Source organism: Phalangium opilio, unplaced genomic scaffold (assembly GCF_054372755.1).
Source record: "Phalangium opilio isolate 3A_F unplaced genomic scaffold, DU_Popi_V2 ptg000082l_1, whole genome shotgun sequence".
NCBI classification, from domain to species: domain Eukaryota; kingdom Metazoa; phylum Arthropoda; class Arachnida; order Opiliones; family Phalangiidae; genus Phalangium; species Phalangium opilio.
In genome coordinates, this window is record NW_028324189.1 from 4,058,291 (window position 1) to 4,082,273 (window position 23,983).

The window sequence follows — 23,983 nt, forward strand, 5'->3', positions numbered from 1 at the left end:
TTTGCGTCAATATTTTTCTTATAATTTTTCTAACTTAATTACGCAGATGCTAGTGACAGTGAAGACCAAGGACATTAATAAATACCGGATCAAAGGGGTTTAGCTCATAAAAAATTTTGTTAATCAATCATCAAAAACCTCCTTAAATCATTTTTTAACTATGAAAAATATAAAACATAAACTGCCCCAGCTTTCCTTTGATAGGAAGGCGACAAGAAATTCTTTTAAAATATTTTTCTAAACGAACTTTTTTAGTAATTTTTCGACTACTTAACATTTTTATATCATCTTTGATGCCATAAGAATGAGCAGGCTATAGAGTGTGAGGGAATATTGTTTGCAATATCGATAAAAAATAAAATGAATTAAGCCTTGATTCTGCCGTGACGTTTTAAAACAATAATATTTAAACAACTTTCCTCGGTTCAGAGGAATTATTTTGGCAGCCAAAACTTTTGTATATTATTGCGTCCGTCGGTCCGTCCCTAATTGAGCATTACCTCACCACTGCTGTAGCAATGTACAGCTATTGTTATTTGTATGTTTAATTATGAAGTGTTTTAATGGGTTATTAATAAAGCTTATTGTAATTTATACGATTGTGAAATGAAGGTGTTGTTTTATTTATTCAATGTTTGAAATCAAAAATCAAGATTGGAACTTAACTTCCAAGTAACTTTTTAAGTATATTTTGTTAAGCCTATCGTAAGGTCTCATGAATGGGATCCACGTGTTATAAGAAGTTTCAAAATTCATGGCGAAAAAGTGAAAGAACAGTGCAGTAGATTTATCTGTGCAATAATATTCCACGTGTTATCACCAAAGAACTTTGGTTATCACAGCACGTGGGTGTCTCAATACTATATTACTTCCGCAATCTTGGAACCATCTACAAAAGCCTTTCTATTCTATAAAGAGAACGGGAAAATCGGTAATATACCGAGGCGGCTATGATATAATCTTTGCTCTGTAAAACGTCTACTTAGGTCCTTCCACTTCGATTCTCAGTAGTGACACCCGTAAAATTACACTTTAAGGGGTGAGAACCTCTTGGCGTACTAAAGAGTAGTCATTCAACCACCACCCACTGACCCTTTCTAGGGAGTAGGGCCCAGCTCTTTCTCTTTGTAACTCTGCAGGTAGGTACTTGTGTAGATAAAAAAGTTTCACGGCAACCCTGACAAAGATGTTTGGACTCCCTAGGGCCATTAGTTCGGTCACTCTACGTTTATTTCCCGGGGTGTGTAAATAAAACATGAAAGTGATGTGAATTGAGGCGTTTGTTATCAAGAGTAAATAAGCGGGAATGAACCTCTCACTCAAAAATCACGAAGTCAAACCCAAAAGTACGCCTCTATCTTTATTTTGAAAACCGCGCGGGATACATTTTTATAGATGGAGCTACAGTGTCTGAAATAATGCCTTATCAAAGCTGAGATAAGTCGGAACTACTTATTGTCATCGAATGATACGAAGTGGTGAGTCGGTCACCAAAAGCCTATAAATATTCCAGATAGATGAACTACTTCTACATAAAGGGGGGAATCTTTGAGTCGCGTAGACGCACGTGGCTAGCTATTGTTTTATTTTAATCTAACAACAAAAGAAACGTGACTAACCAAGTAACGAAAATAATAACAACAACGGCGTGTGTAACTTTTAAAAACATGCGGGTCGCAGTTGCGGAATCGGAAAGTTCGGACGAGGCAACCACATCGATGGCCGATTCTACCGAAAACTTATGTGGACCATTGACCAGTTTAGTAATTAACGATGATCCTAATCTTACTGAGGTTAGGTTCCGTGTGGATAGACGGAAGTTGGAAGAAATGCTGCAAAGTAAGTCTTGGTTTTTGTTAATTATTGCACGGAAGGGTCAATATCTTTAGCCGGGTCAATTTAAATTCGAGGGGCCGGTCACTCCGTGTAATCGGTGTACACGATTGACTGTGCTAAAGTGATCACGCGTAATCTTTAAAAGCCATGCCCTTGACAGTGCAAAATTATTAGGTGTATTAATCGGTGTACAGGGAATTTGGCAGTGATTAGCCCCTCGGTTTCATTTGCCGTGGAAACAAATAACGGCTCGGCCGTGGGGGTCTAGTAGCCACGTGTATAAATTATCGTGAATAGTAGGCAAACTTCGTAAAACAAATATTTCAAAGCAACAATAGTGAATTCTCACTTTAAATTAGCTATTTCATTCGAATAGAGTTAATTAAAAACTCCTAATTAGTGTCTTTAGATATCACATTTAGCTCACTGAATATATCCCCTATTTTCAGGTCAGAGTTCATTGGAATATGCAGGGGAAACGGCTGAACGTTTCTTTCAAAGGGTAAAAAACATTTCTTATTCGCGATCTTATTTTGTAATCTGAGAAGACTTCTGTTTTATTTCTTGTCGTCGGGCTAAAATGGATTTTTCTTTTTAACTTTGGATTAAATCATTAGATAATGGAAGAGACGAATACTAATATTTCATGGCCTTCCAAATTGAAAGTTGGCGCCAAATCCAAAAAAGGTTAGGTTTTATAAACATTCTTTGTATTTTCTTCGTTAGTTTTATAATTCGTGGTAATTTTAGTTCGTAATTAGACAGGAAATGATGATTATTTCCTTACAATATTTTTTTTATATATAATCTTATCTCTAAACGCTTTGTCATCTCCTGTTACGCGAAGTTGACAAATATTTTTTTGCGCCTTTTTTAGACTTGATATAAGATTATTTACTTATCAACAATTAGAGAGAATATTATCAGCCTGACTTATTTCGCTACAGTGTTTAGTTAAATCGGTTAAAAAACTTTCTTTTGGGCCGGTGTCAATAGAAAACGAAAACCCCAACAGAGGTTTGAGAGAGAGCGGGGTTTGAATTGTGGGGTTGTTAAAAACTTTTCTCGACGAAATCCAGGCCCATCTACGAAAACCTCTTTGTACATGGTATCGAGTTACCAGATTCTTTAGTGAAACCTAAGCTTCAGTTGTAGTGTCAAGCGACGCTGTTAAATCAGATAACATCGTAAAGAAAAGGGAATAAGTTGACGATATTTATTTACACCGTTAAGTGAAGCCACGTAGCCCTTAACGCCAATACGAATTTAACGTGTCGTTAAGTACTAACATAGCTTTCCATGGAATATCTGTCATGGTGGGTGGACCGGGCGTATATATAGTAGTAATTCTACTCTGGTACGAGCGAGCTTTTATTTTTCTTTTATACTTGTCTGCGGAAAAGCTTTAGTTTAGGGAGAGAGTGAGAGGGAATAAAGAAAAACATCTCGGGATCTGTGTTTTGGGAAGCCAAGTTCACACATTGAACCGACCGCTATAGTGGCTTCTTACAATTATTTTGAAGGAATTCATTGACGCTAATTGTTCAGTGGTTGAGGACTTTCTATTAAAATATAAACCTACATATTCTTGACAATTGTTAATTAAATTAAACATTAAGCAGAATGGTAATGGGTTATGGTTTGATAAAGTTGGAAGTTAATCACTAGAAGTGTAACAAGATAGGTGCAGAAATTTGTAGTTAGCGCACGACACTTGGTCCTTGTTGATGTTACTAAATGGATGTGATACAAGCTCGTCCCATACCTATAAGGTATGTTCCATAAGTATGACACTTCGTAATGCTAGAGACTTACTGAGAGCTACTTCAAGAACGACAAGCGAGAATTGACTACACTCAGTTTTGCAGTCCTTCTTCCTACTTAGTCCGTACTAAGCCCTTGACAGCGCCTCACCAGGCGTCGCTTTACGAGAATCTAAGACATACGTCACTTCATGACAAGCTCTCAGTAACCAGAGACAAACTTATGGAATATAACTTATGAACTTGTGATATCATCATTGCGTTAAAACACTCCCTCTATCAGCACTAGAATTTCCTGGTTTTATTATGCCACTTAACAGTGAAGGTCGTGTTAAACGCTTTCCGGTTAAGGAAGTCTGTTCTGTTTAACTTCAATTGAGGGACTTCTACTGTAATATAATTCGAACTTAACCTCTCTATGAGTTAGAAAGGGATGGTTGTTTCTTTTCTACTGGAAAGAGTATTCATTCAGTCAGCACCCCGGTTTGCACACTCTCTCTCACTCTCTCTGGTTTTCTTTCCACCCCGCTACCCTGGAATATTTCCTTGTGTGTATCATTTGACACCACCACCAATGGCCCTCTTCACAAAGAGGGGTTTTCATGGGACCGCGGCCTCTACCCTTAAAGGCCTTTTTTATGCTTTTTATAATAGGCGTACAAGTAAATTGTACCCAACAGTTTCACCCCCTCCGGACCATGGTTGCTGGAAGCCATTCATCAGTTTCCATTCCAACGTCAAAAACCCAAATTGTTTACTGTCGCATCGGGGCAAAAAACTTAGAAAACGGACCCAAAGTAGCCCCTTTACATTAACCATGGACGAAAAATACATTTTTTAATTTTCTGCATTTATATTTTATATGGATAAAAAGCATTCCCCTACAATAGAGGCCCGTAACACCCAAAAAAAATTAATTCCATCGGAAAAAAAATGGTGCAGAATTAGTAGCCGTTTCAAATCTTAATAAAAGCATTTAAGTTTTTTTTATGAAAGTTAGTACTTAAATAGTTTTAGCATCTGGTTTTAATCAAAAACGTAAAAATATAACAATTTTTGTAGCTTACCTTTCATAGAAAGTGAAGTGTGTACAGGGTGTTTCTGAACGGTCTATCAGAAATTAGGGGGTATGTTCTTTGGGTGATTTCGAGCCGAAAGTGTTTTGCTGTTCGGGTCATCGCTTTCGAGTTATTTTGAAGTATTTTACACCTTAATTAAATTAGCATGTTTCAATTTATTAATTAAATTTAAGAGGTCATTCATACTTAATTTCTGATAGACCCATCCTTGCGTTCACAAGAACACAATTGAGACTTGAGAACAAAGCACAAAATATATGGATTTGTAGCTAGTTCATTTCGATTATAGAAGTTTATGTAAAATTTTATAAACCTATAGATCCGCACATTAAAATTATCGGGGACCACGAAGCCGTTACTATGGCTAGGGAAAAGGTGTTGGAACATTTGGACACTAAAGTAACTAAAACCTAAAATTCAATTCCGATATCAGTATCTTATATTTTATGGAATGTTTAGAGGAATAGGGTTACTTTAAAAATGGATGTTTCATTCACGGATCATTCGCACATAATTGGCAAAGGGGGACACAATATCAGACAAGTCATGGAGGAAACGGGTTGTCATATTCACTTCCCCGATTCTAATCGCAACACAATTGGCGAAAAAAGCAACCAAGTCAGTTTATTGATAACATTAGGGCCGGATTAACTACCACATAAGGGTCCGGTATCTCTTCAGGGTTTTTTTTTTAAAATTCATGGTGTCCATTAAAATTAGTTTAACAATTTTTGCATGAAAGTATGACCCAACAAGTTCTTAATCCGGCCCTATTAGGTTGATATGGTATGAGTGGAAGATGTCTATAATATTTTATGTTATAAAAATAGGTTTCGATAGCTGGACAAACTCACGGTGTCGAAAAAGCTAAATGTAGAATAAGGGTAGGTTCTAATATACGTTTGTGTAACAAAATATTTATACTATATGGGAGAGTTTTCAAGTGGAGTGTACGGGTTGTTTTAATTAATTTAAAATTTAATTTACCAGGAACTTCTTCCATTGGTTATATCGTTTGATCTCCCTTCTTCGACGTCACCTTACCCTCCCGCTATTCCAGACGTTACTAGCTCCCCTTTGCAACTTATACAGCACACTTATTGTTTCACCATCAGTATAAGGCCAAAACCTCGTGGCGGCTCAATTACTGTCGTGGTGCGTGGGTGTAGACGCCAAGTTACCCAAATCCGACAGGGTCTGCTTATACTCATGGGATATTTGACAGGCAGTAGCAATGTAGGTTATATAACCTCGGATTTCGTTAGAATTTTAATTTAAATTGAAATTAAGGCAGTTTTATTTTTTATATTTGTTTTTAAGACTGTTTTGCCGATAACCATGACATTGGAAGTACCGTCGCAACATCAGTCCTTTTTAATGGGAAGGGGAAATGTGAATGTACAAACTATTATGAAGGAAACTGGTGCTACGATAACGTTTCCTGATGCGGCTGCCTTAGCGGCTTTGTCTGCCTTTAATCCTAATTTAACTCAGTTGCCTAGAAAATCGACGGTGACCATATCGGGACATTTTGATAGTGTCTATTTGGCTTGGCAACAAACTATGGTTAGTTTTTGTTAAATTTATTATGTTCTTGAAGGGGTTTCGTTTTTTTAAATTATTGTTTTGCGTATGTAGGGTTATCTTCCCTTAGTTCTTATGTTTGATCTAAAAGAGGGTCAAGAATTAGACACCGGTAATTATTTACTTCGTTTAATTTTTATATTTCTTTGAGGGGTGAAATGAAAGAGATCGAGGCATTTTCTATAATCTAGGAACGTGGCACTCCATGCTGTCTTTATATACAGTATAATATAATAAAAACTGGGAACTGCCACTACCCTATATTATATCATGTCCGTTTTAGTGCATATACATTATTTTAAAATTCAAACAAAAATCTTTAAGGTGTTGTTACGAAACTAATGGACCATTATAATGTCAATATTATAATTAGACCAAAACCAAAACAAAATACTAAGGTATAAATTAAATTTAAATGAGTTTACCAGCATTCGCGGAGTCTCTAATAACAATAAGGTTTTTTAGTCAATTTTGGTGAGGGGTTCCGAAAAGGATTCCAGGTATCTCTTCGAAGTGCGGCGTATTTTACTTGATTTGGATAAATCTGAAATACCTCATTGTTGCGAAAAACACGCTATTCCTATTCCACCTTTCGCTGGAGAAGCCATAGTCAAAGATACTGTACCACCTCCTGCCAAAGTGTACCATTATCCGCGTGTTCCGGAGTTTAGTGCGCCAGCAATCAAAGAGGATAAAACTATGCCGCCGCCACCACCACGTAAGATCTTAGCTAAACCTTTCCTCGCAGGGTTTATAGTAAACTGAAATTTACAGCGACTGCTTTGAAAGAAATGGCTTCGTATAGTCAAGGGAATCCATTAATTATGAACAGTGTCGGCAATCGTAACTTTCCTCCAATTCCTCAAGCCCCATTTCTCAACATGCCACCGCCTCCAACCTCTAACCCAATTCCTGGTAGCAACAATCCTCTATTGCCATGGATTATGAGTCAGCTAGCTACGAATCCGTCCAACTTTTATGGCGCTTTATTACAAGCCCAGATTGGCTACGCGGCTCAACAACAGATCTCTGAATCGGCTTTGAGTGGATTAATTCATAAGACCATGATGGAAATGAATGTTAATCCTTCATCACGCGGTTCGACACCATCCGACCATTGTATAACGCTTTCTTTCTTTATTGTACAAAACTAGGAATTACTGTATGTTGGGTTAAACGACCATTCATTGTGGTTCCTAGTTAGATCTGTCCATTCCATTCCAGAGTATGACGAAAGTTCTAATTTTGTTTATTCGGTCTATCTGTTTGTTTGCTAGTGTCAAGTTCTTGTACGACAAGTTCTGGTAGCGGACCCAATAGTGGATTAACTAGCCCTGTTAGTTCTAGCCCCTGTGAAAGTCCAATTTTTATGATGTCTGATGGTAGCTGTTATAGTCAGTACAATGGTAGCACTGATCAGTCGTATAGTGGCAGTACTGATAGCTTAAGTATTGATAAAGGTTCGGTTGAGTTGTTAATTCTTTTCTTTTAAGACCCGATATTGAAACCGCGTTTTTTGACTGTAGATTCTCAGGCGAGTTGGAATAGTACTTATTGGTTGGGTGATAGGCCAGATTACAAAGATGTATCATTTCCCGCCTCAAAACTACCAACTTACGATGAGGAATTAGTTGCTGTGACGAAATCTTTCGAAGCACCTTCTCAAGGGAGGCCTTCGTCTACAGTTTCCACACCTTCGTCTCCTACGAAGTATATTAGCAGGAATGTTTCGCGAAGGTCTTAGTGCTAACCATTTTATTAAATAGGTCGGTAAACTCTTCTAAGATTATTGGTACAGTTGGTTGTGAGAGGAAGTCCAGGTATTCGTTGGGACAAATTGCCGAGGAAGACTATACACGAAGAAAACTTCAAGCTGTTAAGGCCATGAATGAACCATTGAGTTCTGCCGCTAGGATTCCAACAGATGTTTGGTCTGGTTGCGGATTCTCAAAGTCAATGCCGCAAAATTTGCTGAAGAATAATCTTAAATTGAATGGAATACTACCTAAACGCTCTGAAACTCTTCAAGAGGTTGAGAGTGGCACAACCAGGATGTCCTCTGACAGTTGGAATAAGTTGTCTGTTGATATAGTCAAACAACATCCACAACATAGCTGCGAAGGGGCCACTGCCGCGGTTGATAGCATGTTCAGTTACAGCAATTTTTTCGACTCTGTTATGCCAAAACCATCACTGACGATTCAGGAAGATATTCAAGATTTGACGCAACTTTTTAATCTACTAGGATTGGAAAAATTCTTGGAAGTTTTTAGACAACAACAAGTGAGAACTTTTTTGTTATTTATTTCATATCCTCTTGAAGGTGCAGATGTTATTTATTATTTATTTTCTTCTCATTATTCAGGTCGATCTCTTAACATTCCTGACTCTAACGGAAAAAGATTTGAATGAATTGGGAATTCCATTCAGCGCTAGACGCAAGATGTTAATGGCAATTTCGGAGCTGAAAAATAAACAAGAGGCGAAAATCATGAATCGCGCTTTTCATATTGCTCCTGGTGCCGAACGTCGTGCCATATTTGCCAGGCAACAACCTCAAACACTTTATGACTCAACAGGAAAATCAAACTGGTAGGATGAAACTGACCAAACTAAGCTTTATATAGTTTCTATAGAACATTTCAAAGTTTTTACTAAAACAAACCCTTAAATTATACGAATACTCACAACTATTTACTTAATTTTTTTTTGTTGTTATATAATTGTTGCCAAGAAATGGATAATGGTTTTTTCCTAGCGTCTTTGAATCTCACCCCAATAGCTCTGCTCTGCTTTAAAAATCTCCTTTAGCATGAATCTTAAAACCTCTATTAAATATAACTTAGTTTTTTACGTAATATAAATATTTTACTTATTGGTAAAAAAAGAAAATCAAAAATTATACTAACTCATTCTCTTGACAAAGATTCGTATTGTAGCTCCTGTTATTATTTAGGATGTAGAAGGTAATTAAAAATAGAATAGGAGGTATAATATGAATCGTAACACTCTAGCCCTTAAATATAGCCAAAGCTATTTTATAACTAACTACTTTCCTAATTGTTTAATATGGGGAGAAAACTATGCCTTTTTTAACGTGAAAAAATACAACATTGTGATATATATATAAAGTGCAATACATGCTACGAAGAACCAAAACTTAAATATTTTTATACATCTGCGCTTAAGACCAAAGATTTAAAAAAAATACTTTTTGCCTTTAGAATTTTTGATATTATTATGAAACGTAACTCAAAATGATAAGTTTTTACAATAAGAAAATTTGATATGTAGGTTTGTAAAAATTATTTTTGTCCCCCCATTGCTCTCTTTTTGTCAATATACAATTTTTTTTGGAAGATTTACGATACTGTAATTTTAATAATATTTTTTCGGACCAAGTTGTTAATATTTGAAAAAAAATGGAATTTTGTACTATTGAATATAACTTTAAAAAAAAACTTAAGACAATTGTATAACTGTTTTTTTTTCTCAAAATTTCTTTCTAGTTAAAATTATTATGCAAATAAAAATTTTATTTTGACTATATTTAAACCGTTATTAGTAATCTCTATTAAATTATCCATTATAGGATTGGATTGGAGTTAAATTCATCAATTAACATTACTGCGAAACGTTTTCTAGACTTGCGGCAATCAGACGCATGAAGGCACAGATATTAAATGTTGCACGACCATGTTTTCCATAGAAAGTGTTTATCAATAGAATAATCTCGAATAATTTCCATTTTAGGTTCGAAGTTTCGCTTAAATACACGAAGCAACATTGCAGAAACTTTCGTTGGTTTGCAACTTCAACATGCCTTATCAGACGCATGAAGTCACAGGTATTAAATTCTGCACGACCATGTTTTCCATATAAGGTTATTATGAATATTTTCCATTTAAAGTTTCTCGCAAATACGCGAAGTACTATCGTTATAACATACGAACACTTTTGTTGATTTGCAACTTCAACATGAATATCAGACGCATGAAGGCACGGGTATTAAATGTTGAACGACCAAGTTTTCCATACAAGGTGATTATGAATAATCTTGAATATTTTCCATTTAAGGTTTGCACTTTCTCGCAAATACGCGAAGTACTATCGTTATAACATACGAAAACTTTTGATGATTTGCAACTGCAACATGAATATCAGACCCATAAAAACACAGATACTAAATGTTAAACGACCAAGTTTTCCATACAAGGTGATTATGAATAATCTTGAATATTTTCCATTCAAAGTTTGAAGTTTCTCGCAAATACGCGAAGTACTATCGTTATAACATACGAAAACTTTTGATGATTTGCAACATTACCATCACTTATCAGACGCATGAAGGCACAGATATTAAATGTTGAAAGACAATGATAAAATTCGGTGATGAAGTAGGTCTTGGAAAATAACATTTCCCAGATGATCAACAGACTCAAAACAAACAAATTGTAACTTGACACTTTATTTCATTATTATTAAGTCACAAAAGGTAATTAATTAATTAATTTTAACAAGTGACTTTGTAATTTACATCAAATTTATGCCTACTATACAGATCATAACTTAAATTAAATTCATGATAATATAATATTTTCAAAGTTGTTTTAAACAAAACAAAAACAAAAACAAAACAGTTGTGGTATTTCTTTATTTATTTAATAATAAATTGATTTTTAACAGTTTATTATTGGCTGCACTTGCAACTGTACTCCGATGGCGCAAATGATGTTGATTGGTATGGCAATATCACAGTTTTGTGCATTATTAATTTATTATTCGTTTTTTATGAAGCAAGTCAGTCAGTCACTTTGGTAAGCTTAAAATTTGTTAACCACCAAAATTCTTTTGTGAAATAAATACCTAAAAGAACGCACTTCTTTTTCTCTGTAACTATAATTTAAATTATTAATATTTTATTTAATCTAAATCTAAACCAGTGTGTTTTCCCATAATTCCAGATGCCACTTTTGATTCCTTCATTTTTGACAAAGCTCCTAAGAAATCTTCCCTAATGAAAGGTCTGAGGGTATCGTGGAAATGTTCACCATCAGAAGATGCTCTAAAATATTTAATTAATTATTAAATACGTAATTAAAATTAATAATTTCTTACAAATTAATTGATTTGTTATGTTCTTCGTCTTTCAGGTAATCTCTAACACGGTACAAAGCGGCGTTACGACATAATTCCTTCAAATCACTTCCAGAAAATCCTTCGGTAAGTCTGCTTAATTCTTCCATATTAACTTCTTCAGCCAAAATTTCATTTTCTAAAATTAAGTTAATGATGCCACGTCTTTGAATGCGATTCTGAAAAGACGTTAGATTAATTTTTAATTGAAATTTGTTGAGTTATTAAATTACAGGGAGTCCTATATGGAACATTGCTGGCATTCTGCGTAAAATTGCTCTGTCAACATCTTGTGGTCTATTGGTAGCACCCATGACAATAACTTGTACAGCTGGATCAGTTATTAATCCATCCCATAAACTCATGAACTGAGCTTTCATCATGGCAGTAGCTTCGTGATCATGACTGTCACGTGATCTCAGGAATGAATCTATAAAAAAGGGAAGTAAGTCTTAATTGTGAGAAACAAAAACGGATCTATGGGATAAGAACGTCGGAGTTAGCGAATTCACTCCCCATCCTCGCATACTTTATTGAGAAACTTCGTCTGCTTATATTTTGACTCCACCCACAAATTCTGTATATAGCTACTTCTAGAGATCGAATTTGTGGGTGGAGTCAAAATATAAGCAGACGAAGTTTCTCAATAAAGTATGCGAGGATGGGGAGTGAATTCGCTAGCTCCGACGTTCTTATCCCATAAATCCGTTTTTGTGAGAAATTTTAAGTCTCAAGTAACAAACCAATTTCATCAATGAAAACAATGCATGGTTGAATTTTAATGGCCTTAAATATTAATTAAAATGATTATAATAACTCCTTTTATCTTAAATTATTTATCTTACAAGAGTGAAAACAGCAGCAGCCAATTTTTGAGATTCCCCATACCATTTATCAGTTAGCGATGATACTTCAAGATTAATAAATCTGGCCCCTTTTTTTTAAAATTTTAAGAGAAAATCCATTGGCATGATCAGTTTAACTGTTTTACCATTTATGGTTCATAAATTTTTACCAGCTTCTCTGGCTGTGGCTTTTGCAATCATGGTTTTTCCACACCCAGGTGGTCCATGAAGTAAAACACCCTTTGGTGGTTGAATTAGTTGGCATCCTGCAAATAAGTCCCTTTTTTGAATAGGTAGGATTACAGTTTCACGGATTTCTTGGATAACTTCATCCAATCCAGCTATGTCTACCCATGACACACCAATTGAGCCTGGATCAACTAATTGCGCTGCTATTGAGAGTTCATACTCTGAGAGCTACATTAATTAAGAATTTTTCATTATTTTTCGTGTAATTGGTCACTAAAAAACACACCTTAACGTTTTTAACGCCTATACGATTTAAAATGCGTTCAGCCTGTAAGGTAAATCAATTTTTAAATTAAAATTTTACGTAATATTTTTCCTTAACGACCAATTTTAATGTAATCATACACTAAGCCTTGGCTAAGATTGCGTAAAATAGATTTACTTACACGTTTTTGAGCCTCTATTTTCTGTTTTCTCGTTGGATCGATCGCGTTTACCATCCATCTAATGCCAAAATATGTTAATGCACCAAATAATGTTAATCTAAATACTAATCCCATCATTTCATTTCGAGTTAAATGCGAAACATTAACCTTGTCACCCGCCATTTTGATTTTTTTTTTAAATTAAGGAAATTTGTGCATAGCCCACTCGATCACGCCACCCTCTCTACGACCAGGCTGGGAAATAAGGATATTTTTTAAACTAGTCCTTGGGACCAGTGACCCCTCTAGTCCCCAAAATAATTAACTGGTCTCCGGACTGGTCCCAGCCTTTGTTCTCCAATAGATTTGCAATTAATAAACTGGTCCCGAGGACCAGTAACCCCCACTTTTTGAATTAAAAAACTAGTCCAAGCAATTAATAAACTGGTTTTGGACCAGAGGAAGTGTGCTATTTCCCAGCCTGTCTACGACGCCGCGGTTTGTGACGTCACGAGTATCATTACCAATTGCTGCCTTTATCGATTAGGGGGTGTGGTTGACCGTTGACGTCATGCTCACCCTTTAAAATTTGTCACTTTTGATTTTAATTGCTATACTTTTGATATCAGAATCAGATTTTAGAGGAACTTGCGAGTACTTCCTCCGTTGATTGCGAAATGTTCCGCGCATTTTTTCTTTATTTTGCTATTTGTGAACTGTAACTAAGTAGTTCAGAGTAGTTTGGAACTGTATTTTATAGATTTATTTTTTATTTTTTTGCTCTGCTAAATTGGTAAGCCGTTATTTGAATTAAAAATGGAGGACGGAGACGCTAAAATGATGTAGAAATAATGTAAATATTTTACAATAGATCTATTCAGCGAATGAAATTGTTAATTTGTTGGAGTGATTGTTTGGAAAGGAATCGGTTAGCGACAAATATCGATAAGTATGTTTAAATTTTATATACTATTCGCGATAAAACTTTTTATCCTCCCTAAAAATTTGTGCCCGTTTCGTTAGGCCTTTGTATAAAAATAGATAATGCTGGCCGCTGGTAAAATATCATTGAAATATAAGATAGTAGAGAACGGTGTGAGGCCAAGCTTTTACAGGAAATTGAGCGTTTTTTTAGAAATTGTTACAAAAATGCGACAAAATTTTAAATCATTTGTTGCGATTCCGGCGATGTTATAATCCTAGATATTGAAATGACACAATTCAACCCTAATTCATATATTTTTTATGTTTGAATTAAATATTATCAGAGTATAAACAGAAGCCTTGGCTAGCTTATTTAAATAATGTGCCACAGTGCCGAGATCTTTTAAGGTTTCATATTTGACAGTAGTAATGACGTTTTAGTCTGATTTGTGCAATATTACAAAACCATTGCAAGTCAGTACAATGATTGGTTAACACATTGTTATTAAACCACTTGTTACTCTACACATTTCTTTTTATTTCACATGTTAATTATTTTTACATAAAATAGTTAATTATTTTTAAAATAACACTTTTAATGCATGGTTTTAATATTATATCGCGTCAAATATAAAAATAGATTAGTACGTCAATTAGATCAGATATGATCTTATACCCCAGATTAGTTAACATCTACATATAACATATTAGGTTTTGGGATAATGTCAAAATTTTGCATGTATTATATCATAAGCTCATAAGACATGTTCCATAAGTTTGTCACTGGTTACTGAGAGCGTGTCATGAAGTAACAACGTAGCAATGTTGTTCCTTAGATTTTTTGGGAACGTACTTTCCCCAATAGTAAAACTTACTACCCCAATGGGAGGCTTTTTGAAAACGTACTTTTCTCCATTTGGGGGTATTAAAATTTCCTTCCCCCTAAACTAAAGGCTTTTGGCGCCATCTTGCGGCGTAATTTTCGTCCCATAGACGCTAATGTTAAAAAATGGAATTTGAAAATGTACTTTCAAGCATTAAAATGTACTTTTCGTATTGAAGATTTTAAAATGTACTAAAAAAGTACAATTGTACTACCAAGAACAACACTGCAACGTAGGTGAAACGTCATAGATACTCGTAAAGCGACGCCTGGTGAGGCGCTGTCAAAAGCTTAGCATAGACTAAATTGGATGATGGACTGCAAAACCTAGTCAATTCTGGCGTCCTTCTCGAACTAGCTCTTAGTAAATCTGTAGCATTACGGAGTATATGTAGTGTCATACTTATGGAACATATCTTATTAACTTATGATTATATATATATAAAAAAATTCTTAGAATGATCAAATTTTTAAAATGCGTTAAAAATGTTTTGGCTATGTATCAAATTTTAGGTTATAGTCTTAGGAACTAAATTAGGTCTTGGTTGCATAATTTTCTTTGTAATTAATAGGTTTTTATCAGTACTGCGAAGAGTGTAGTGTCAGTCAGTGATCAAGAGTGATATGGACTGTTAATGAAGAAAAATATTAGTGAAGACTTCAAAGGTTTTTTTGGAAAAATCATGTGCCAAATGAAGTTTTCGCTGTGTGTGATATTATCTATTTGAATATAAACTGCTTAAATCAGAGCTTTATCTATGTGTTTTAAAAATATATAGGATTATTTTGAATTTTATTCCGATATCGGTGATATCAGTCGGAATTTTCTAGGGTTAAAATTAAATAAGAAAAACGCACAATCTATCAAGACTATATATTGACTCTAACAATGAACATGTTTACTCTCAAAACTGTATATAGCCAAAAAATCTCGTAGAAAAGCATCAGAGATGCATTGTGCCAAGGGGTAAATTGTTAAATTGCGACGTATAATAATCTTCATTTAATCCCGTTTATATTTTGTGTTCGTTTATTTATATATATATATATATATATACCGTCTCTTGATATAAGGGTCACGTTTGTTAACCTTATAACAAGTTATATGCTGTGCATTTTTTAATTACTATCCCAAGTCCCGAGTTTATTTTTCGTTTAAATCGGTTTACGGTAAAACATCCCTTATGCCGAGACGTTTTATGAGGGACCTTAGACGTTTCTCATTTTTGCCACGTAGTCTGAAACAAGCTATCATGACTGCGAAAATAAGAGGACTCGTTAGTAAAAAGAAGATACGTTACCAAAAAAATGGGTTTGACTTAGATCTAAGTTGTATCCTTTCGAAGAAATTTATATCTCTATAGCTCTACCTATAAGTTTTTCATTAACGAGTTAATTTAACAGACATACTTGACACTATAATAGCAATGGGCTTCCCTGCAGAAAAATTTGAAGGTGTTTATAGAAATCACATAGACGAAGTTAGGAGGTATGCACGATCCTCCCAAAAGTGTTGACCTCAGTGGTGTGCGAGTCCCGTTTTTTCGGTTTCGAGCCGAGTCCGAGTATCGAAACTAATTTCTTATCGAGTATCGAGCCGAGTCTCAAAAATACTTTCGAGTATCGAGTATTTAATTTAGATAGGTCAAATTTTATTTGTTCTTTCGAGTAATTATCGAGTCTCAAATATTGACTTGTCGAGTAGCAATTTTGTAAATTTCTTAAAAATAACGAAGAAGATTTTCAATTATCTAATATCGAACTAGTTCAAAAAGATTGTTCGTGATCAATTAAACATTGAACAATTGATTTTCAAAATAAATGATCATGAACTCATCGTCTGCTATAGTTGTAAGCCTCGGACTCGAGTATTTGTCAGAGTATTTAAGATGTTAAAAAGCTACTCGAATCTGTCTCGAGTATCTCAATGTGTTGTTATCGAGTATCGAGTCGAGTACTCGGCTCGATACTCGAACTTAACGAGTACTCACACACCCCTGGTGTTGAAACTATTTTAGAATAGCTCTAAACTAAATTTTTTTAAGGTTTTTGGAATTTCAACATAAAGACCATTATAAAATATATAACCTGTAAGACCCATTTAAGACAATCGAGTGTAGTATCCGAGGAGTTCTAATGAGTTTTGTATATTATATATTATATATTAGTTGCTGTGAAAGGCAATATGATATTAGTAAATTCAAAAACGTAGTAGCCCATTATCCCTTTGAAGACCATAACCCACCACCGATGGAATTAATCGAAGCATTCTGTAAAGATGTTGAAAGTTGGTTAGCCAAAGATACTAGAAATGTTGCTGTTGTGCATTGCAAAGCTGGAAAAGTATATAGAAAATAACAACTTCAAATAATTCAACTTTATGGATTGTTAGACACACTTTCATTGTTACAGGGACGAACTGGTGTTATGATTTGTTCATACATGCTTCATGTTAAAGCGTCAGCAACCGCTTCGGAAGCATTAAGCTTTTATGGGGAAAAACGAACTCACGATAAAAAAGTGCATATAATGAACGAAACACCAACATTTGAGTTTTAAGTAATTGTTGTGTCGTTTTCTACGTTAGGGAGTTACTATACCGAGCCAAATTCGATACGTTGAATACTATGAGGAACTAGTCAGGAATAATTTACAGTACAAACCAGCAACACTTTTTCTAAGATCTTTGCATTTGAATTCAGTTCCAAATTATAATGGAGGACCTTGTAGTAAGTTTAGGATTTATTTTTTCCGTTCGGTACTTTTATAAAGTAATTAACACTAAAACTATAGTATGTTTCTCGTGTTTCGCTACAGCTCCATTTTTTAGAGTTTCTCAGGGTAAAAACACGATTTACACGTCTCCAACATTAGAATCAAAGAAGAGCACCAAGTTCCTACAGTTTGATTTTCCTGAACCTTTAATGCTTTGCGGTGACATCAGAGTAGAGTTTTTTAATAAGCCTAAGATGATGAAAAAGGTTGGCAATCTTTTGAACATACTTATATGAATTAACCTTGCGAATAACAAATTTAACTTGTTTTCCTTTGTTTCCATAGCATTCTTTGTGTTAAATATTTAATTGTATTTAATTCAATTAACTCTTTTTATTACAATAGGAAAGGATATTTCAGTTCTGGTTCAACACTTTCTTCGCTCAAAAAAGGTTTCAAAACCAAGAAGGACACAACTGGACCAGAGTCAGTTCCATTTGCTGTGGTAGTATGAATGGAACGATCTCTGATACAACAACAACAACAACAACAACAACAACAACAAATCCAAGTTTCACCAAGGATTGCGCGTGTGGCATTCATAAAAACTCATTCCCAAACAACAGTATATGGTCAGTTTATATCAATTTTCGCGTCTTACCATTGCCCCTTTTGCATCTTACCATGGATAAAGAATGCGCGTGAAGAAATTTGTTTTCACTCTACATGTAGAATAGGCAACTCCCTATCTCGAGCGACAGAATATTCTGTATACACTCTGTTACAACGTCGATTGTCAGCACGCGCAAAGCTATTTCTCTATGTAACGTAGCTTTGTACGTGCTATCAAGAGACGAAAAACTTCAGGATCTTCAGGATTTAAAATATCCGCTAGTTTTTTAAGCTCGAGTGCACGGACCTCTAGGCCTTAGTTTCAAATACGTGTGAAATTGCATACAGTCTACTACACGCATTTGAAACTAAAGCCTAGAGGTTCGTGCACTCGAGCTAAAAAACTCGCGGATATTTTAAATCCTGAAGATCCTGAAGTTTTTACTTTTTGTCTCTTGACAGCACGTACAAAGCTACGTTACATAGAGAAATAGCTTTACGCGTGCTGACAACCGACGTTGTAACAGAGTATATACAGAATATTCTGTCGTTCGAGATAGGGAGTTGCCGATCCTGTAGAGTGAAAACAAATTTCTTCACGCGCATCCTTCATCCATGATCTTACCATTGATTAAACTGTATACTGTTTCTATTATTTTATCAATAGCAGTAATAGAGTAACGGAAAACTGTGATGAACCTTACACTCTTTCATTCACTAAAGACAAACTGGATAAAGCCAGCAAAGATATAACACACAAACATTGTTCACCAGATTTTAAAGTACGTTTCGTTACCTAATACTTTTCATCGATGAAAATGTATTGTTCCAAACTTCCGAACTTTCCTGGCTGTTATCGAAAAATTAATTCATTCCTAAAAGTGACTGACACCTCTGTTTTTTGTTAATTTTATTCCACAGATTAAGTTAACTTTTGCAAAAATAAATGGACTTCAACCACCATTACCGCAAGTTAGTAATTCGCCGCAGATAGACGAAGAAAGTACGCGAATCTTGAATAGCGTTGATGGTGTAGCGAGCCATTATAATGAATTTCACGATGATGAATGTGACGAAACGGATACTGAGACGGAAGAGGAGTATGAATATGAAGGTTGTTGCGAGACTTCTCATGTTTGATAAAACGCGTAGTTTCTAGGCACATTTCTAAAGAAAATAATTAAAGAACTAACCAAGGGTGGGAGGGCAAAACGTGTTCGTTTCCTTCATTAAACCTAACCGATATATGAAGTATATGAATTTCATAAACACTTCGTTAATCGTAAACGCAGTTACACCAACACCAATACCAATTCATCTTATCCTCTTATATTATTTATCGTGAGACAATCTGTGTTTGAAGTTTTGAACTACTTCGTGTAAACGCCTTTTCTTTTCTTTTTCGTTTCGTTTCGTGTTTCTCAGACTGTTTTTTTTTTCTTCAGAAATCGCGTAATAGAGGGTAAGTTTTCGATCCCACTGTACAGATATTCATCATCTTCTATTGCCAGTAACGTTACCTTATTTTAGTCATACATGTATTTAAAAAGAAACGAAAGAAGAACAAAGGATATATATATATTTAGTCTAACCACCTATAGAATCTTTTTCTACTTAACGTATTTTTTCCAAGGGTTTTTGGGAAAATACTGTAGAAAATATTAGGCCCCCCCCCCCCCCCCAAATTAGTTTAACGAAAGAAACCCAAAAAAACAAAAAAAAAAAAAAATAAATACTTTATTTTTAATTAATTCAACTTAGATCCACTAATATTATTATTATTATTATTCAAGCAAGGGGGGGTTGTTCAAAAAACGTAAGTAACCAATTATCGCCTAAGTACAAAATATATGTTTTTCGAAAAGAACGTCTCTCTCTCTCACTTTCTCTCTCTTAAATATCTTCTTTATTATATTATTTTCTATAAAGCTGTGTTTTCATTTAGGGATTAAATAATTTACGTATTGTTTTTTTTATTGCGTCCCAAAACTTATTTAAATTTAGTTAGAAGTTAATTAATTTTTAAGAGAATTGGTTTGAATTATTTGAAAATCAAAACTACGGGGTTGTTTTTTTTTTTATTAAACCGTTCCGCCGAATTATTTTTTAAACAATCCAAAATTACAAGGGCTTAATGTTAAGCCTTTGCGCCGCATACTCGGGAAATCGGTCTTTTTTTGTCTTTCCTGGAATTATGGTCGCGATTTTGGGTAAAATTAATTAATTTTTTAAGGAAATGGGTTTGAACTATTTGAAAATCAAAACTACGGGGTTGTTTTGTTTTTTTTTTATTAAACCGTTCCGCTTAATGTTAAGCCTTTGCGCCGCATACTCGGGAAATCGGTCTTTTTTTGTCTTTCCTGGAATTATGGTCGCGATTTTGGGTAAAATTAATTAAATTTTTAAGGGAATGGGTTTGAATTATTTAAAAATCAAAACTACGGGGTTGTTTTTTTATTAAACCGTTCCACCGAATTATTTTTTAAACAATCAAAATGACAAGGGCTTAATGTTAAGCCTTTGCGCCGCATACCTGGGAAATCGGTCTTTTCTTTCTCTTTCCTGGAATTATGGTCGCGATTTTGGGTAAAATTAATTAAATTTTTAAGGAAATGGGTTTGAATTATTTGAAAATCTATTTTTCAAACTACGGGGTTGTTTTTTTTATTAAACCGTTCCGCCGAATTATTTTTTAAACAATCAAAATGACAAGGCTTAAGGGTTATTTTCTTTATTTCCTGGATTTACGGACTACGGTCGCGATTTTGGGTACAATTATTTAAAATGTTTGTGGAAACACAGCTTTAAAAGTTAGAAATTAATTAAGTTTATTCGTTAGTATTTTATTATTATTTAAGAAATTTCTTAAGAGATATTTTCGAAATCTCTTTCAAACCGTAAGTAAATAAACGATTCCACTAAGTAAATAAATAAACTAGGATCAACCGAGAAGGATAATTTTAAATACAAAATTATATATATATATAAATGTAAATAAATATTATGATATGAAAGGCTGAAATTCGTACCTAAATCTATATTTCCACCTGATATCATGAGCTTTTTTAACAAAAGGAAAATAAATTAAAAATAAGGAATATCGGAGGGTTTAAGGTGATCTTTTTAAACAAAACAAAAAAATACTCTTCCTATACTCTCCTTCCAATGAAAATTAATCCGCGAATATTAAAATAAAATTATTAATAAATTAATTAAAAACAAAATATCGACGGGAAAACAAAAGAAATCACGAGTACTTGCCATGTACTAATCGCCATTTTGGATATAAAAAAAATAATAATAATGCTATTACCACCCATAATTGTTACATTTGGGGTAAAAAATAAGAAATATGTTCCGTGCCTGTATCGTTGTCAATATTTGTAAGAGTCGAACGAAGGAGAAGGGAAAACGAAAAACACCTTAACTAAAACCAACTACATTCGTTAATTGTTTAAAAATTACGTAAAAATGGGGGAAATTTTAATTAAATTGGGGTTTGTTTTTTTTTTGGGAGGGGGGGGGGGTTAAAACTTCATTGTTGAACGCGCGATACCTGTTTCTACAATTCTTTTTTTTTTTGGGTTTATTTTTAAGGACAGGACTTTTTTGATTTATTATTATTATTATAATTTTTTTTAAGAAATTAAGTAATATAGGTATTAAATAACTAATCGTATTTGGGCCGGGTTTAAATAAATTTTAAATGTGTTTAACTAATTAAGAGATACAACAACAACAACAGAAAAAAAATGTGAAGTATTTTGGTAGCGGTTTTAGCATTCTACTTAGGAATTTTTAAGATTTTCGCGTATTGAACCAAGAAGTGATATCTAGTTTATTAGGGAGAAGGTATAAGATGCCTAAGTATTCGCGCGTCATAGTCCCAGTCCCCCTTTCAAAATACAAGGGGGGGACGTAAAAGGAGGAGACCGGGCTATTTCGCTACACTCTCCTCAGTCGGAAAATATGACTGTAATTTTCCCGTCATTCGCGTCGCCGCGCTGACGTGAGTTTTCAAGAACCAATGAGATGCTGGTTGTAATTTAGAGGCGGCGGGGATTAACTCCGGACCTACTATACGTTTGGACTGGAGATAAAGCTGGAAATGTGGCGAATTTATACCTTCTCCCCAATAAACTAGATATCACTTCTTGATGAAACTAAAAAAACAAATTGAAATTAGTTGAGAAGTAACGAGCATTTTTTGAGATATGATATTCTAATATATTTCTTATTTAATAATTTAAAGGGTACATTGCATTTAAAATAGGGGGAAATTTCGTGAAGTGAATTTAATTTTTAATTTGGTTAGTTTTGGTTAGTTTTGGACGAACCTTGAGGGTTTAGAATAGATCAAAATAGGCTTAGGGGTCAAGGTCATTGGAACGAAACAAAATGGTTTCCCCGGTGTTATAGTTTTATCTATCTTTTAAACCATCTAATTCAATTAATATAAAAATAATTAAAACTCATTTATTTACGTTTGGTTAGTTTTAGTTAGTTTTGGACGAACCTTGAGGGTTTAGAACAGACCAAAATAGGCTTAGGGGTCAAGGTCATTGGAACGAAACAAAATGGTTTCCCCGGTGTTATAGTTTTATCTATCTTTTAAACCATCTAATTCAATTAATATAAAAATAATTAAAACTCATTTATTTACGTTTGGTTAGTTTTAGTTAGTTTTGGACGAACCTTGAGGGTTTAGAACAGACCAAAATAGGCTTAGGGGTCAAGGTCATTGGAACGAAACAAAATGGTTTCCCCGGTGTTATAGTTTTATCCTTCTTTTATTAAAAATTCATTTATTTAGATTTTTAATATTATTAAATGAGATTTATATTAAAATATTTTAATATTTTCAAAAATGCATTAGTCGGAGGAGACTCTAGGTATAAATATTTTAAACAAATTGTAAATGTAGCCTACTACGTGAAAGAAATTTATTAATAAGGAAAATCAGTATTCCGTTTTTAATCAACAGGCCAACATTAAATATATACAGTATATTCAGCGACAAAAGCGAGAGGCATTAGAGTAGATTTTAGTCTTTAATCTAATTAATTAATTAATTAATTATTGAAAATAGGAGCAGATATTTGGGTGTTTTTTTCACCTAAAGTAAAAAACAATCTGTCGAACAAAATATAAATACAAAAACAAAAATAAATCCTATGGGTGGTATTGAAAAAAATGAATAAAAATAAATAAATAAATCATAATTAAATATAGTTCCAATTTTGTATAAATGTCATGTAGAAACATCCCCATCAATATACCTACTATACCCCCTTACTTCCGATTATGAGACGCAAAAAAAAACTGTTAGGTATTTCCGAAATACCTAAAATTGTCACATGTTTAAAGATCATATATAAAATACTGTTCACATAAATGTTTATTTTATTCTCTTTTATTTATAAATATAATATTTTTGTTTTTAGTAATTTTCTGTTTTCTTTTTTTTTGTTTAATTTTTTCTTATAGAACAAGGAGAATCGACTCATTTATGACTGGAAAAACACATCGAAATTCCAAACATACAAACACAAACAAAGTTTTATTGATTGTTTACGAGAAAACAATCAATTCTTGACTTCTTCAAGATTTAAGGAACAGATTATCTTTTTTTTTAATTATTATTAATGTGAATTATTTAAAGCAAAAAAAAATATTACATAGATTATTAAAAACAAGTACGCCCATTTTTAATTTACATTTTTTTTTGGGTTAAGCATTTTTATATTAAAAAAAAAACAACGGTGTAATAAATTTTTAACCTTATTTGGAGTTTTTAAGTTTTTTTTATTTATTATTTTTATTTCGATTTAGGCCTATAAATTTCTACGAATTTTGATAGGAAATTCATTTGGTAATTCTTTGTTTCCTTTGGCTTTTCGTAAAACCAACCGGGATTAAATCCTCCTATTCGTCCATTTTTAAAGTGGAGCTTCCGTGTTTTACGACGTTGTTACGTCACACGTAAGTCACT

General features: G+C 33.8%; 4 protein-coding genes across 12 annotated transcripts in view; 3 read left to right on the plus strand and 1 right to left on the minus strand.

Annotated features, from left to right (window-relative positions):
- Positions 1–607, plus strand: part of LOC149651021 (uncharacterized) — a 35,179-nt gene extending 34,572 nt beyond the window's left edge. For all 3 annotated transcript variants that reach the window (XM_089847771.1, XM_089847772.1, XM_089847773.1), the window contains exon 41: positions 47–607. In XM_089847771.1, coding sequence (XP_089703897.1) covers positions 47–78 — 32 coding nt within the window. In that variant the 3' untranslated portion in view covers positions 79–607. The remainder of the gene's footprint in view (positions 1–46) is intronic.
- Positions 608–1,504: 897 nt separating this feature from the next.
- BicC (protein bicaudal C) lies at positions 1,505–9,811 on the plus strand. 2 transcript variants are annotated; one of them, XM_089847774.1, is made up of 16 exons: positions 1,505–1,839; positions 2,286–2,338; positions 2,454–2,523; positions 4,998–5,077; positions 5,138–5,296; positions 5,509–5,562; positions 5,669–5,914; positions 5,999–6,244; positions 6,317–6,374; positions 6,587–6,660; positions 6,728–6,980; positions 7,037–7,381; positions 7,540–7,722; positions 7,789–7,972; positions 8,029–8,545; positions 8,628–9,811. In XM_089847774.1, exons 1-16 carry the CDS (start codon positions 1,668–1,670, stop codon positions 8,856–8,858), a joined length of 2,925 nt encoding a protein of 974 aa, XP_089703900.1. In that variant the 5' UTR covers positions 1,505–1,667; the 3' UTR covers positions 8,859–9,811. The 2 variants fall into 2 exon arrangements, with proteins under 2 accessions (XP_089703900.1, XP_089703901.1); XM_089847775.1 differs by lacking the exon at positions 1,505–1,839 and having other exon boundaries at positions 2,454–2,522; positions 4,996–5,077.
- A 903-nt stretch (positions 9,812–10,714) lies between these two features.
- nmd (no mitochondrial derivative) lies at positions 10,715–13,067 on the minus strand. Its single transcript, XM_089847783.1, has 8 exons — positions 12,879–13,067; positions 12,719–12,760; positions 12,414–12,660; positions 12,244–12,332; positions 12,142–12,184; positions 11,632–11,828; positions 11,381–11,577; positions 10,715–11,327 (listed from the first exon to the last, which is right to left on the minus strand). Exons 1-8 carry the CDS (start codon positions 13,038–13,040, stop codon positions 11,186–11,188), a joined length of 1,119 nt encoding a protein of 372 aa, XP_089703909.1. The 5' UTR covers positions 13,041–13,067; the 3' UTR covers positions 10,715–11,185.
- A 430-nt stretch (positions 13,068–13,497) lies between these two features.
- LOC149651024 (phosphatidylinositol 3,4,5-trisphosphate 3-phosphatase and dual-specificity protein phosphatase PTEN-like) lies at positions 13,498–23,775 on the plus strand. Of its 6 annotated transcripts, none has more exons than XM_089847777.1 (13): positions 13,498–13,650; positions 13,729–13,806; positions 15,902–15,996; positions 16,069–16,153; positions 16,710–16,754; positions 16,833–17,007; positions 17,077–17,184; positions 17,252–17,393; positions 17,482–17,645; positions 17,785–18,011; positions 18,659–18,773; positions 18,913–19,105; positions 23,479–23,775. In XM_089847777.1, the coding sequence occupies exons 2-13, from the start codon at positions 13,742–13,744 to the stop codon at positions 23,502–23,504; spliced, it is 1,440 nt and encodes a 479-aa protein (XP_089703903.1). In that variant the 5' UTR covers positions 13,498–13,650; positions 13,729–13,741; the 3' UTR covers positions 23,505–23,775. The 6 variants fall into 6 exon arrangements, with proteins under 6 accessions (XP_089703903.1, XP_089703907.1, XP_089703902.1 ...); XM_089847781.1 differs by having other exon boundaries at positions 13,518–13,650; positions 15,237–15,996; XM_089847782.1 differs by lacking the exon at positions 13,498–13,650 and adding an exon at positions 15,237–15,631 and having other exon boundaries at positions 13,669–13,806.
- Positions 23,776–23,983: the final 208 nt, after the last annotated feature.

Excerpts from the sequence above, each read along its gene's own strand:
- BicC (XM_089847774.1), top strand. The coding sequence starts at position 1,668 with ATGCGGGTCGCAGTTGCGGAATCGGAAAGTTCGGACGAGGCAACCACA. Across the intron at positions 1,840-2,285 it reads GTTGGAAGAAATGCTGCAAA|GTCAGAGTTCATTGGAATAT; the intron begins GTAAGTCTTGGT and ends CCCTATTTTCAG. Across the intron at positions 5,297-5,508 it reads TTGGCGAAAAAAGCAACCAA|GTTTCGATAGCTGGACAAAC; the intron begins GTCAGTTTATTG and ends TTATAAAAATAG.
- nmd (XM_089847783.1), bottom strand. The coding sequence starts at position 13,040 with ATGGCGGGTGACAAGGTTAATGTTTCGCATTTAACTCGAAATGAAATG. Across the intron at positions 11,829-12,141 it reads TGTTTTCATTGATGAAATTG|ATTCATTCCTGAGATCACGT; the intron begins GTTTGTTACTTG and ends CCTTTTTTATAG. Across the intron at positions 11,328-11,380 it reads CATAACAAATCAATTAATTT|AGCATCTTCTGATGGTGAAC; the intron begins GTAAGAAATTAT and ends TAAATATTTTAG.
- LOC149651024 (XM_089847777.1), top strand. The coding sequence starts at position 13,742 with ATGAAATTGTTAATTTGTTGGAGTGATTGTTTGGAAAGGAATCGGTTA. Across the intron at positions 16,154-16,709 it reads CACATAGACGAAGTTAGGAG|GTTTTTGGAATTTCAACATA; the intron begins GTATGCACGATC and ends AATTTTTTTAAG. Across the intron at positions 17,008-17,076 it reads TGCATTGCAAAGCTGGAAAA|GGACGAACTGGTGTTATGAT; the intron begins GTATATAGAAAA and ends TCATTGTTACAG.